The sequence below is a fragment of the Dunckerocampus dactyliophorus genome, chromosome 4 (genome assembly GCF_027744805.1).
Source record: "Dunckerocampus dactyliophorus isolate RoL2022-P2 chromosome 4, RoL_Ddac_1.1, whole genome shotgun sequence".
Lineage (NCBI taxonomy): Eukaryota > Metazoa > Chordata > Actinopteri > Syngnathiformes > Syngnathidae > Dunckerocampus > Dunckerocampus dactyliophorus.
The window spans coordinates 1,403,166-1,418,082 of NC_072822.1; the positions used below are offsets into that span (position 1 = coordinate 1,403,166).

Sequence of the window (14,917 nt, forward strand, 5' to 3'; positions counted from 1 at the left end):
GCGATGTGTGGGGAAAGACTGGAATTGCTGCTTTTTAGATCCAGGACTTCTTCAGTTGTCGAATATAGAAACACCACAGACAAAAGTGTTGGGACACCTGCAGGAAGTGTTTCGTGCTGGCCTTTGTGGCAGAGAGCTTCTGCCAGGTGAATGTCTGCTGTGCCCACTTTCTGCACGAGTGTTCTGCAAGGATCTAGTAGGCGATGTCCTGGAGGAGGAGGAGGAGTAGGAGGAGGAGGAGGAGGGACCACTAAGCCTTTTGTTTGTGTGTGGATCACTGCCTGCCTTATGCCGACTCGTATGACATGTGTTTGGCCCAGTTTGTGGTCCTGGCCCGCTGCGTTCTCCGTTCCGCCGTCCTGTCAACGCTGGCGTGTCCTCCATTGCGGCAGTGTTGTGTTTACATCCTGCTGTAGCTGCCATGAAGGCAGCACGCGGTGCTGTTGGTGTCGGCTGAACTATATCGCTGAATGCATGTTCCAGACGAGTGCTGTCAATAAAGCGGCAATGCGCTTTTTATTGGGTACTTATTGTGGTTGAATTCCTGTATGTAACGTTGAAGCCTTCAGCTCAACGGACAACTAATGAAGGGTTAGCTTTTAATACTACGCACTCTTCTTTTCCCACAGGACCGCAATCTATTTTGTGACACTGGTGGGGGGGGTGACATCAGGCCAAATTTGCAGAATTGGGCATGACGCCTTTATAGAAAAGTGAGTAATAAATAAATCCAGTAATCCCTCGCCACTTCACACTTCACTGTAGCCAGGCTTCACGCTACCAAAAATACTTTTCCAAAATAAATGAATAAATCGTGCTGTTTCATGGTGAAGTACAAACTATTATTAGTAAAAAAAGAAAACATATTTAAACAATTTTTACCTAAATCTTCAAGCATTAAAATGGCTAAATGAAGTAAATTACAAACAAGGCATTCAGGAGACGATATGATGATATGTCGTGTTCTACACTGGTCACTAGGTGTCAGTCATGATGCGGTATTGTTGGGTGAGACACACAAGCACCAGACCCGATGGCCGGAACAACAAGGTTTGAATGATCTCACAACAGGCACAATAATCCCTAACATGGGCCACTGTTGCGGGCGCAACACGTACCAAGCTAAAACTCAACTCTGAACGTCACTTCCTGTCTGCCCCCCTTCTCAGCTCCCCCAGCAGGAACACATTTACAGCAGCACACACAAGCACAAGTCTTATGTCTATCTTTCTCTTATTATGTCCACTGTATTGAGTAATAGGAGTGTAAAGGTGACTGTAGGGGTGTTATTTCATGTCTAGAGGGCTCTAATAATGTTAAAAAAAACATCTTTAGAAGGTCATAATCAGGTTTTCTATGTCTTATTTTGTCGTATTATGTCACTATATTGGTATTAGAAGTGTAAAGGTGACTATAGGGGTGTTTTTGTATGTCTAGAGGGCTCTGATAATATTTAAAATGGTATTTAGGAGTTTGTAACCAGGTTTTGTATGTGTTATAGGTCTTATTTTCTCTTATTATGTCTACTATGTTGGAAAATAGGAGTGCAGCAGTTGTATCGTGGTGTTATTTCATGTCTAAAGGGCTCTAACAGTGTTAAAACCATATTTAGAAGGTCGTAAACAGGTATTATACAGTATGTCTTTTCTTTTATGTCTATTGTATTGGGTAATAGAAGTGTAAAGGTGACTGTACAGATGTTATGTCTTGTCTAGAGGGCTCTGATAATGTTTAAAACCGTATTTCGAAGGTCCTAAACAGGTTTTCTATGCTCTAACTATGAAAATATTCCTTTTAATATTCCTTATTCAGGACTCCTACTTTATTGATCCCTCCTGCGACGTCTTCTTATTCTCAGGTGCGTGTTTCTGAGTGAGGGGCAAACGGGTAGCGCCAAATCACAAATAAATGCATGGATGGGAAACAGTAAGGAGCGTAGGTTTGCAGGTTTTGGACTGGTGGCAGAAACCAAAACAGTAATGTGGTCTTGGTAGTCAGACCAGGTGACCTTCACAGTTTCTGGATGCGGTGAATCAGAATCTATTCTAACATTTCACCAGGTGTCCGTGTGAGTTGCCTGCTTTCGGCGAGTGACTCAAGAACCATCCCGGTGGGCTCGGCGTTGTCACACCCGCCCCGGTCCTAATGTTTGTGTTGCGGAGTGAGTTTTTCTGTGGAACTTGGCAGCTTTTCAACTCGCTTGCTTGTTGCCCAACTTTCTATCTTGGCAAGAGCCTGGTTCGTGTGCCGCCGCCGCTGATGCTTCGGTGTGGAAGTCTGTCGTCAGAATATTCCGTCTGCAGGGTCATCGTGTGTGGCGCTGGTGCTTCATTCCACGCCGCGTCTGTGTTGAGTCCATTTGCCTTACCAATGGAACACGCCGCGTCACGAGATGGTTGCCCTGTGGCGTCCGCCATTTGCAGGCTCTTGATGCATCACGCGGGGTCACTGAGAATCGACTTCCTGGCTGTTTGAAATGTTTTCAATTTGAGGAACCGCGAACCACATCAGCAGCAAAATTTTTGGAACATCCTGTTTCAAGAGTTTCCTGCTGACTGATAGCGGACGGCGAAAGCTGGCGAGGCCGTTTGCTCGGTCAAAAGATGTCTTTGCTAAGTTGAGCTAATGCAGGGTTGTCCAAAGTGTCCAAAAAAGTAAAAATATTATGTGAATGAAGTCCAAATATTATGTGAATAAAGTCAGAAGTACAATAAGAAAATGCACTCAAAGAAAGTTTAAATATTGGGGGGGAAAAAACAGCAGAAATGAAATAACAGCTGCAATTTTGCGATAATACTGTAAAGAAAAAAGTTGTAATGTAATAAGAAAAAGTCATACATTTCCAAGAATAAAGTCCTAATATTATGAAGAAAAAGAATGTCATTTTATTAGCATGAAAAACAAGCAAAATAGTGAATAAAGTTGTAATTTTTGGAAAAATTGACTGCGGAAAAAGTTGCAATGTTGTGAGAATAAAGCCAAAATATTCAGAGAATAAAGTCATCATACTGCGAGAGGAACATTGATGAAGATTATTTAAGAATAAAGTTCAAATATTTGCAAAATAAAAAAAAACAACAGCAGAAATAAAAGAAAAAACAGCCGCAATTTTACGAGAATGAATTCAAAATATTAAAATAAAAAAGTTGTATTCTAATGAGAAAAAAGTTGCAATTTTCCAAGCATGAACTGGTAATATTATGAGGGAAAATTATGTCCAAAGTGGGTGCTGGGGGCCATTTGCAACCCGCGTTTTTTTTTTTTTTTTGCGGCAAAGCTAACAGAAAAAATGGGAAAAATCAGTAGTAATGTTACAAGAGTAAAATCAAAATATTCAAAGAAAAAGTTATCATGTCTTAAGAAATAGTCAGAATTTTATAAGAATAACCTTCACTTTGGACGTCATTTTTACAGCAGTTTTAAGCCATCAAAACAGCGACAAGGTGGTAGAAGTGCATTTGGTAAGAGCTTGGCATGCGGAAAATGCAATAAAACACACACGACAGCAAGGAGGAAGTGAGAGAACGTGAAGCACACACGCAGTTTAGTTCCAAATGTGAAAATTGTAAATGGTGATGGTGTTATATTTGTAAATAAATTGTTATTGTAACAAGTTGTAATATTATTAAAAACAAAATAATGAATACAATTGTAATTTTTTGAAAATTTGATGGCGGAAAAAGTTCTGTTATAAGAATAAAGTCAAAATATTCTGGGAATAAAGTCAAAATGAGAAGAACATTTGCAAGAAAAAACTTGTGTTTTGTTGGTGAAAAAAATAGCAGCAGACATGAAAAAATGTTTATAGCTGTAATTTTAAGAGAAAAAAGTCAAAATATTAAGAGAAAAAAGTTTCATTCTAAATTGAACTTGTAAAAGCATAAACTGGTAATTTTATGAGGAAAAATAATGTCCAAAGTGCGACCCAGGGGCCATGGCACATTCTTAAGATATAATTTAACAAGAAAACAAACACACAAAAACAGCAGCAAAAATGGAAAACTCAGCAGTCAATTCACAAGAATAAAGAAAAAATAATAATATTATGAGAAACAAAGAAAGTTGAAATATTTGGGGAAAAATCCCAGCAAAAATGGGGAAAAAAAGCTGTAATTTTAGGAGAATAAAGTAAAAAAATGCAGCGAAAAAAGTTGTCTTTTAACGAGAAAAAATCTGCGCGATTTTGGGAGACTAAACATGTAATATTATGAGAAAAAATAATGTCATTTTTGAAATATTAAAGAAAAAAATCATATTACGAGAAACAAAGAAAGTTGAAATATTTTAGGAAAAACCCCCCAGCAAAAATTGAAAAAAAAAAACAGCTGTAGTTTTAGGAGAATAAAGTCAGAATATTAAGCGAAAAAGGTCGTATTCTAACGAGAAAAAAAGTGCAATTTTGCGAGAATAAACGTGTAATATTATGAGGAAAAATAATGTCATTTTTTAAATATTAAAGAAAAAAAAGAATATTACGAGAAACAAAGAAAGTTGAAATATTTTGGGGGAAACCCCCAGCAAAAATGGAAAAGAACAGCTGTAATTTTAGGAGAATAAACAAAATATTAAGCGAAAAAAGTCATATTCTAGCAAGAAAAAAAACACTCGATTTTGCGAGAATAAACTCGGAATATTATGAGGAAAAATAATGTCATTTTTGAAATATTAAAAAAATAATAATATTATGAGAAACAAACAAAGTTGAAATATTTGGGGAAAACCCCCCCCAGCAAAAATGGAAAAAAACAGCTGTAATTTTAGGAGAATAAAGTCAGAATATTAAGCGAAAAAAGTCATATTCTAACAAGAAAAAAAGTGCAATTTTGCGAGAATAAACCTGTAATATTATGAGGAAAAATAATGTCATTTTTAAAAATATTAAAGAAAAAATAACAAAAATTTATATTACGAGAAACAAACAAAAAGCAACGGATGAAGTTGTCATTTTTGGAGTATTAGGTTGCGGAAAAAGTTCTAATGTTAGGACAATAAAGTCCAAATATTCTGAGAATAAAATCAAAAATATTTGGAAAATTAAAAAATAACAGCAACAGCAAAAATGGGGAAAAAAGCAGCTGTAATTTTGTGAGAGTAAATTCACAATCTGAAGAAAAGAAGGTGTATGATGGATGCTGAGTATGTGTGTGCCTCGACAGGGCCACGTTTGCCCTCAGCAAGCCGCTGAAGATGAACATGATGAAGAGGATCATGGGGCGTCCGCGGCAGGAGGAGTGCAGCCCGCAGGACAACGCCCTGGGCCTGATGCACCTGCGCCGCCTCTTCTCCGAGCTGTGCCACCCTCCTCGCCACATGACCCAGAAGGAGCAGGAGGAGAAGCTGTACATGATGCTGCCCGTCTTCTACCGGGTACGTCCGCCACGCCTCCGTTCGCAAGTATTCTCAGCTCTCTCTCCCGCCATGTTCCGATCGGCTCACCGCGCCTCCCGGTTCGCAGGTGTTCGGGAACGCTCCGCCCGGCAGCATGACAGAGAAGTTCTCCGACCTGCTTCAGTTCACCACCCAGGTGTCACGCCTCATGGTGACCGAGATCAGGAGGAGAGCCTCCAACAAGTCCACCGGTGAGTCACACAGTGCACATGCGCTGGCAAGTGTGTTGCAGCAAAACACCACACAGATGTTTTAGCCTTCCGCAGATGTTGTTAGCGTGAGACACAGATGTTTTTTTCTTAGCATGGTGCACATGTTTTTATTGTGAAAAGTCTTGGTTTAGTGCCACGCAAAGGATTTTAGCGACTAGCATGTTTTGTTTTGTTAGCATGATGCACAGATTTTTAGCATGACGCAGGTGCTTTGTTTGCATGATGCGCAGATTTTTAGCATGACACATGTTTTTTAATATGATGCAGAGGTTATTAGCATAATGCGCAGATTTGTAGCATGACTGGTGTTTTTAGCATTACACAGCTGTTTTTAACCTGATGATGTTTTGGGCATTAGGCAGATGTTATGTTAGCATGATGCACAGATTTTTAGCATGAGACCGATGTGTTGTCAGGATGACAGATGTTTTTTAACATGATACAGAGGTTTTTAGCATGATGCAGGTGCTTTGTTAGCATGATAGGCTGATTTTTAGCATGAGACAGATTTATTGTTAGCATGACACAGATGTTTTTTTTAATATGACACAGATGTTTTGGGCATGACTCAGATGGTATGTTAGCATAGTGCACAGATTTTCAACATGACGCAGGTGCTTTGTTAGCAGATGCGGATGCTTTTTAATATGATGCAGGGGTTTTTAGTCTCATTAGGAGCATGCCCCGACGTTGTCAGGCATGCGTACAAGCACGTGGGGGCCACACAAACTACTGAGAATCATTTTGAGTTGCTACAATGACATTTTAGCAAAATGGACCAGTGTGCTGCATCATTTTTTCACTTTCATTTTTGGGGTGTCTTTGATTTCCCCCCTCTATAGGGTGATCATTTTCATTTCTATCAAATGATGTGGCATCATTTTGTTACTAATACATCACCCACTTATTATCAGGAAACATATTCAACATCATTTTTCCCCAGTTTAGATCTGATGTGTTTTCCAAGTGTTCCTCTCATTTTTTTGAGCAGTATAGTTTGTCGGATGCTTTCTTAACACGATGCAGGTGTTGTTAGCATGAAAGCATCTTTTTGCATTCCAAGGATGTTTTTAGCGTAAAAGGCGTGGTTGGCGTGACACAGGAGTTTCAATAAAACATGCAAAATGCGAGAAAAATGCTTAATGTGACCGATGAGTTTGACACGCCTGTGTAGTTCTATTTGACCCGTGCCGTGTCTCAACCCGGGTACTGTCTTTTCAAGATGGTTGATGGTCTTCGTAAGCGTCCATTGTGCTTTGTCTGTGTGCTTGTGCAGAGGCGGCCAGTCGAGCCATCGTTCACTTCCTGGAGGTCAACCAGAGTGAGGAGGCCAGTCGAGGCTGGATGCTCCTCACCACCATCAACTTGCTGGCCTCCTCGGGACAGGTCCGTGCACGCCAAACAATCTTATTAAAAACTATAAAATAATAATAATATTAATAGTAAAGCGTGCGCCCGTGGTGATGGGAAAAACGTTTGAAGTCAGTTTACAAGAATAGAGTCTAACTTGTTTATTAATAATCGTATTTTTAAAATTGTTTTTAATGTTACGAGAATAAGGCTGTAATATTATGAGGAAGAATAACGTTGTTTAGTCGCATAAAGTTGAACTAGCGCAGAAAAAAAGTTATTTTTTAATAGTTGTAATATTATGAGCAAAAACAAGTTAGAATTAGACAAGAATAAAGTCAAAATATTACGGGAATGAAGTTACGAAAAGAACATTTACAAGAAGAAAGTTGGAAAATGAAAAGGAAAAAAAATGAGAGCAGAAAGGTAAAAACAAACCCAGCTGTAATTGTACAAGAATAAAGTCAAAATATCGTGATAAACCAATAACGTGATAAAATGCTGAGTTTGTGTCTGTGTAGGCTCTCAGTCGTACAGGAGTTGTCCATCGAGGAAAAGGCTTCTTGAGACGTCATCTGTACTTCTGTGAAGAAGGTGTCAGACGTTTCGCTCCTCATCCGAAGAGCTTCGTCAGCGAACTAAACTAAAGCTACCAGCACTTATTAGTTCACTGACGAAGCTCTTCGGATGAGGAGCGAAACGTCCGACACCTTCTTCACAGAAGTACAGATGACGTCTCAAAAATGATGAGTTGAAATATCAAAGGGAAAAAAAAAGGAATATTATGACAAACAAACAAAACAACAAATAAGGTTGTTTGCAAATTGAGGTTGCGGAAGAAGTTGTAATGTTACAAAAATAAAGTTCAAATTTTATGAGAATAAAATCATAATGAAAAAAACACAACAGGAATGGAAAAAGCAGCTGTAATGTTACGTGAATGAAGTCCAAATATTAAGAGAAAAAAGTTGGATTCTATCAAGAAAAAAAGTCCAAATTTTACAAGAATAACGTAGAAATATTCTAAGGAAAAATAATGTCATTTTAGTAGCGCAGAGTCAAAATATTCAAGAAAAAATCGTAATATGAGAAACAAACCAAAGTAAATAAAGTTGTCATTTCTGTAGAATGTCTATGGGGGCAAGTTCCAATATTAGGGGAGTAAAGTCATGAAATAGTTGGCAAATTATAAAACAAAATATGCAAAAATGAAAAGAACGTAACTTTGGTAACATACTTTGCGATACATATTTTGCGGAAAAAAACCCGTAATATTATGAGGAAAACAAATGTCATTTTTGTAGCATAATTTTGAAATTAGAAATTTTTTTAAATGTTTTTTTTGGGGGGGGGACATTAGCAATTGAGTTTGTGGAGGAAATTACAATAAAGTCATGAAATAGATGTAAAAATATTTTTTAAAAAGCAAAAATGGGGGAAAAAACTGCTGTAATTTTACGAGAATAAAGTCAAAATATCAAGACAAGAAAGTCAAATTCTCAGAAAGATAGAAAGTGTCAATTTCACGAGGATAAACTGCTCATACTATGAGGAAGAATAATGTCCACGTCGCTGTATAGAGTTGAAATATTCAAGAAAAACTCAAGTTAAAAGTAATATAAGAAACAAAATAAAGTTGTACTTTTTCAAAAAATTAGTTTGGGGGAAAAGTTACAATATTACAGGACTAACACCAAAATATGACGGAAATAATGTCGTAATTACAAAAAGAAAACAACAGCTGAAATGTAAAAAAAACAGCTGTAATTTGACCAGAATGAAGTCCAAAATGAAGAGAAAAATGTCGTATTCTATCAAGAGAAAAGTCGCAAATTTGCGATGGTTTTAGTTGCGTAGAGTTTAAATATTAAAGAAAAAAAAAGTTCTTTTTAAAGGAAACACAACAAAATAATGTTGTTATTAATTGTAATATTGAAAAGTTGTAATATTGTGGGCATAAAGGCTAAATATTTAAAGGAAGATTGTTGAAGAAGAAAGTTGAAATATGTGCAAAATAAAAAACATAAAGTGTCATCCTTTGATTTTTCACTACATGGTCCTCGCTGGCCCTCCTCGAAGCCAAAAGTGGGTCGCGGATCCACTCGGGCTGGGTTGTCAAAACTGACTTTAGAATCTAAAATGTTCAATGTTGAAGTAAAACTGGGCAACATTTCCGTCCAATCAGAAAACGGTGGACTGCATGACGACCATGTCGGTGCCCTCCACGCTGGTCAAATGCCTCTACCTCTTCTTCGACCTCCCCCACATGGCCGAGGCCCCCGTCGGACCTGCCCCGTCCCCGCCGCCTCCACCCCCGCCGCCCCCCTCTCAGGAGAAGACACCGGGCCCGGGCAACGCCCCCACAGAGCTGCCCCTGGCCGACCGCAGAGCGCTGCTCCAGAAGGTGTTCGTCCAGGTACGACAACGTCACGCTTAAGTGGAGGATCCTTGTTGGCGAGCGCTCAGGCCCGTCGCCCCTCTCTGCCCCGCAGATCCTCGTCAAGCTGTGCACCTTCGTGTCGCCGGCCGAGGAGCTGGCCCAGAAGGACGACCTCCACCTGCTGTTCAGTGCCATCACTTCCTGGTGCCCCCCCCACAACCTGCCCTGGAGGAGGAGCGCCGGCGAGGTCCTCACCACCATCTCCCGACACGGCCTCAGCGTCAACGTGGTCAAATACATACACGGTAGGAAGGCAACACGTCCTACTACGGATGGACTGCAGTCTTTCCCGCAGCACTTGACTCTATAAGTCATCCAAACTTACCTTTCTGCATTCCCACATAGTATCAGCATTTCACACCAAATATGAGGTGAAAGAAAAATGGTAAAAATACAGTAGTAGTCTATCTGTGCTGCATATGAGATAAAGTTAGCACACCCACAATGGACATGCGTCAAGTGAGACGGATGTAACAGAGAGAATCCGGCACACTTTTCAAAATAAAACATAAAAAATTGAAATAATGGAAATTATTTTTTTTCTGTGCGGCCCGGTACCAAATGACCCAACCTGGGGGTCGAGGACCACTGGCTTAAATTGTAAATATCAATTTAAAAGTTTTAAATGTAATTTTTAATTAATTGATTTTTTCATATGTAGTTTAATTTTACAGGCAAATTAAATAAAAAAATATATTCATTGGAAATTTCAATTTTGAAATGTTTTAATTAAATTTTTATTTCTTACATTTTGTATATTTGAATTTAATATAACTATTTAATTACTTACAATTTAAACTTAAGTTGAAAGTTTTAAATGTCATTTTTAATTAATGAATTTTTTAAAGTTTTAATTTAAGGACAAATCAAATTAATTTTTTTTTTATTGAAAAAATATATTTCAATTTTCAAGTGTTACATTTCATTTTTAAGTAATTCTATTTTTTATGTTTAATTAAATTCATAATGACTTAAATTTAACATTTCTATTTAAGTTTTCAATTGATTTTGTAATGAATTACATCTTTATATTATGAATTTCATTTCATTTCATTTAGCATTCAGCATAACTTTGCTTACTTTCTGTTTTTGCTACTTCCATTTTAGGTAGGAAACTAGTTAGGGCTGACTTATTTGCTCCGTCTGCTGGTTGCTGCAAGTAATGAAATGGATCATTTGTTTTAATGTGTGAATGTTTTTATCTAGACACAGACGCAACACAACATGACTTGGTCATTCTGATTGTTTGCTCGTAAAAGACGAAACATGGCGTGAGGAGGTGTCATCTGAGCATGAGTCCACTGCTGGCGGTGGTGCTCATGTCGCCACGGTCTTACACTCGTGGATCTTGTCTCTTGTCTCTCGTCCGCAGAGAAAAAATGCCTGGCCACGTGCGTGCAGAACATGCAGCAGTCTGACGACCTTTCCCCTCTGGAGATCGTGGAGATGTTCGCCGGCCTCTCCTGCTTCCTCAAGGACTCCAGCGACGTGTCGCAGACGCTGCTGGACGATTTCCGAATGTGCCAAGGCTACAACTTCCTGTGCAATCTCATGCTGAGGTACGGCCAGGGCAGTGGAAAAGTTCTGGAAAAGTTCACCTTTCAAACCTCTCTGTGGGTAGGCTGGAGCAGGCCAAGGAGGACGAATCCAGAGACGCCCTGAAGGACCTGGTCAACCTGGTCACGTGTCTGACCACGTACGGCGTGACGGAGCTCAAACCGGCCGGACTGACCACCGGTGCCCCCTTTCTGCTGCCCGGCTTCGTTCTCCCGCAGCCTTCTGGCAAAGGTGTGCCTCTTGACTTTCACTTGGCTCCAAACCAGCCAGACCGCAAAACCCTAAAACTTGTCTAAAAGTACGTGTGTGTGTGTGTGTGTGTGTGTGTGTGTGTGTGTGTATGCCGCCGTTGCCTTGCCTTGTTTGTTCATCCCGAGAAAGACTCCACTCCACTTCCTGTCTCTCTTGTGGAGATGAAGCCTTCTGCATGCTAATGCTTTTACATCTTTGTCTTTGATGTTCCACTGACCCATCCTAAAATAACAGGAATGGTATGTTAGAGCCAAACGTTTCATACTTGGAAAAAATACAGCTTGAAGCTGAAAATTCGAGCTTTGATGTTGTTTGAATTTTCTTTTTTTTCCAGATTAAAATTTTATTTAATATTTTCTTGTCCTTTTCAGATGTTTGGCGTGAGTGTGCATGGTGTGTTGCATAAAGACATGAAATAGTTTTCGCAGTGAACACTTATCTTCTGAAACTTTTAGCCCTAGTTTAGCGCCATCTATGGCGGAATAAAAGCTGTTATGATGTAAATATTCAGAGTAGTTGCTCTCAAAGCTCCTGATGGCGCTCCAGCTGTGGGCTAAGTCGCAGCCAGAAGTGCTCGCAGGGTGAGGGTTCGCGTGCTCTCCTAATTATCCCGTCACACTCGTTAAGGGCGTCCTCACGTTGAGTACCGTGCGTTTATTACCACTTCCACCCTCTGTTACACATTAACCCGTGGTCATCCATGCGCACCATGACTGCATTGTTGCCTTTGTGGATTATTTCCAGTCATTGTGAGCAAGTCTACGGTGCTGCGGCACAGGAGGTGTATTCAGAGTATTTAATTGAAGAATACACTGAGATGTTAATGTAGGTTTGTCCTCTTGGGTCTTATTTTTCCTTCCAGGCCACACAGTCCGCAACATCCAGGCCTTCTCGGTGCTGCAGAACGCCTTCCTGCAGGCAAAGACCAGCCGTCTGGCCTGCATGCTGCTGGACGCCATAGGCAACATCTACGGCGCCGAGCCAGCCAACTACTTCATCCTGGAGTCCCAGCACACGCTGTCGCAGTTTGCTGAGCGGGTGGCCAAGCTCCCTGAGGCCCAGGCCAAGTACTTTGAGCTGCTCGAGTTTGTGGTCTTCAGCCTCAACTATGTGCCGTGCAAGGAGTTGTTCAGCGTCAGCGTGCTACTCAAGGCCAGCACCTCGCACATCTGCAGCATCACGGCCGTGCGCACGCTGCTCAAGCTGGCGCGCCATGACCTGGTGTTCAGCGACGTGCTGAGGGAGGTGGGCCTGTTGGAGGTGCTGGTCAACCTTTTGCACAAGTACGCCGCCTTGCTCAAGGACCCGGCCTCGCAGCAGCAGCAGCAGCCGCCGCACGACAACGACCAGGGTGAGCAGTCCGACCTATCACGATCCCCACATTGAAGCATAAGTTGTATATGCATATGTCGTTTGTAAAGATGCACGATATCTTTTAACATAAACTTCTACACAGAAGTACAGATGACGTCTCAAGAAGCCTTTTCCTCGATGGACAACTCCTGTACGACTGAGAGCCTACACAGACGCATAAACAGATAACCAAGACCGATATCGTACCGATAACCGAAGACATTTCAGTTTGACCAGCTGTCACCTGTTGATTAGTCCTAATCAAATATGATGTCATTACTGCTATCACATCACTACTATCGGGAGAACCAGAGTATAGAACAGGAGGAGCCACTTGGTGTGGCCCAGCAAAGTGCACTATATTCGGGCACACGCTCCGAGCAGCCGGTGTGCTGCTGCGGAGGTCAGGAGAACTGGAAGTACAGAGCAAAGGGAACCACCTGCTGTGGCCCAGCAAAGTGCACTATTTTCGGACACATGCTCCGAGCCGCTGGCGTGCCTCAATGGCGGTCAGGAAAATAGGAGTATAGAGCGGAAGGAGCCACCTGCTGTGGCCCAGCAAGGTGCACTGTATTTGTACACACGATCCGAGCAGCCAGTGTGACATCACGGAGGGCTCTGGTCCATTTTGCACTTTTTGAAGACCGCGGCGCTGGCGTTTCAGGGGGCTGATAAGGTTTTTTTTTTGTTTTTTGCTCGATGTTTTTTCCACCCGTCATCACCAGGCATTTGGTACAACTAGCACGCGAAATGTCTTTCTCAGAAAGTGAATATTTGTTTACAAGTGAGCTCAGGGAGCCGTTAACATCCCAGGCAGAGAAAAAAGGAGCGCTTGATTTGCTCACCCGCACAATAAGGGGAATCTCGCCTCATTGGGGCCTTTAAAATAAATAAATAAATAAATAAATAAATAAACGGTTATTGGAGCTATTTTTAATGTTAACAAATTCATCTGTGTCATATGGGTCCGATCATTGTCGTGCACCCCTAATCATGTGTGTTGTGTGTGTGCAGCTGAGTGTAAAAACAACAGCGTGGCCGAGGAGCAGAAGCAGCTGGCCTGGCTGGTCATGGAGACTCTGACGGTGCTCCTGCAGGGCTCACACACCATGAACACCAATGCAGGTAAAAACACACGGCCCTATGAACACAGCCTGATTTGCCTGTGCCACTTTCTACTCCACGAGGTCTTGATCTGTGCCATCTCAAAATATTCGCTTGGTGAAAATGCTGAGATTTTGCTCGTCTTCTCCCCCCCCGCCAGCGCTGTTCAGGGAGTTCGGCGGCGCCCGCTGCGTGCACAACATCGTCAAGTACCGCCAGTGTCGGGAGCACGCCCTGCTCATCATCCAGCAGCTGGTCCTCTCGCCCAGCGGGGACGATGACATGGGCACCCTGCTGGGCCTCATGCACTCGGCGCCGCCCCGCGAGCTCCAGCTCAAGACGGACATACTGCGGGTGACAACACGCGCACACCAACACGCAACAGCACCGTGCCTGACTCGCACCTCACACCTAAGGGAGAGTAAATCCCACAGAATGTTCCACAAACAGCGGCCCAGCGTGAATACGCCCTAAACAACAGAGGTGGTGCTTTGGAGAGAATTCAGCAATCGCATAAAGATAATCAATACGCATTAAACGTGCTCTAATATAGCATGCACTTAAGCATCTCTGCACAAAAGCATGGAAGAGATGCATGCACCTGTTCATCAACACCAGTCAGCATTTCACTGCTAATTCCACCCCCTCTACCTCCAGGATCTTTGACTGGTGTTTTTGCAGTAGGTTCTTAAAAACAGCCGAGCACCTCTCCGTCTTATAGAGGATCTTTGACTAGCTTTTTTACAGTATGCCCTTAAAAACAGCCGAGCGCTCCTTATACAGGATCTTTGACTCATCATCTTTGACTACAGTAGCTTTTTTGCAGTATAGCTGAAAAGCAGCACAGTGCTTGTGTCTTATAAAGGATCTTTGACTTGTGTTTTTGCCGTATATCCTTAAAAACAGCAGACCGTTGCTCTTATTTAGAGGGTCTTTGACCAGTGTTTTTGCTGTAGGGCCTTCAAAACAGCAGAGCTCCTGTCGTATTGAGGATCTGACGAGCATTAACAGAGTGTGTCTGTTTTATATTCATGCCATTTATTCATGTCATTTGCTGAAGTGCATGTGTTATACACAAAGGAGAAGTCCGGCCCCCAGTACTTAGTTTTCTGAAAATGCTCCCCCCCCCCAAACAATTGTCCGGCCCCCAGTACTTAGTTTTCTGAAAATGCTCCCCCCCCCAGCTTTGTGGGAACACTTTGGAGAAGTCACCTTTCAGTTCCCAGCGCACAAAACAAGGTCCGTAACACCCCGCCTCCCT

At 41.7% G+C, this 14,917-nt stretch overlaps 1 protein-coding gene across 8 annotated transcripts in view; it reads left to right on the plus strand.

Moving 5' to 3' along the window:
* Positions 1–14,917, plus strand: part of wdfy3 (WD repeat and FYVE domain containing 3) — an 83,856-nt gene that overhangs the window by 16,342 nt on the left and 52,597 nt on the right. For all 8 annotated transcript variants that reach the window (XM_054774489.1, XM_054774490.1, XM_054774488.1 and 5 more), the window contains 10 exons: positions 5,157–5,367; positions 5,456–5,579; positions 6,877–6,986; positions 9,136–9,366; positions 9,443–9,635; positions 10,763–10,949; positions 11,012–11,178; positions 12,062–12,550; positions 13,567–13,677; positions 13,817–14,010. In XM_054774489.1, coding sequence (XP_054630464.1) covers positions 5,188–5,367; positions 5,456–5,579; positions 6,877–6,986; positions 9,136–9,366; positions 9,443–9,635; positions 10,763–10,949; positions 11,012–11,178; positions 12,062–12,550; positions 13,567–13,677; positions 13,817–14,010 — 1,986 coding nt within the window. In that variant the 5' untranslated portion in view covers positions 5,157–5,187. The remainder of the gene's footprint in view (positions 1–5,156; positions 5,368–5,455; positions 5,580–6,876; positions 6,987–9,135; positions 9,367–9,442; positions 9,636–10,762; positions 10,950–11,011; positions 11,179–12,061; positions 12,551–13,566; positions 13,678–13,816; positions 14,011–14,917) is intronic.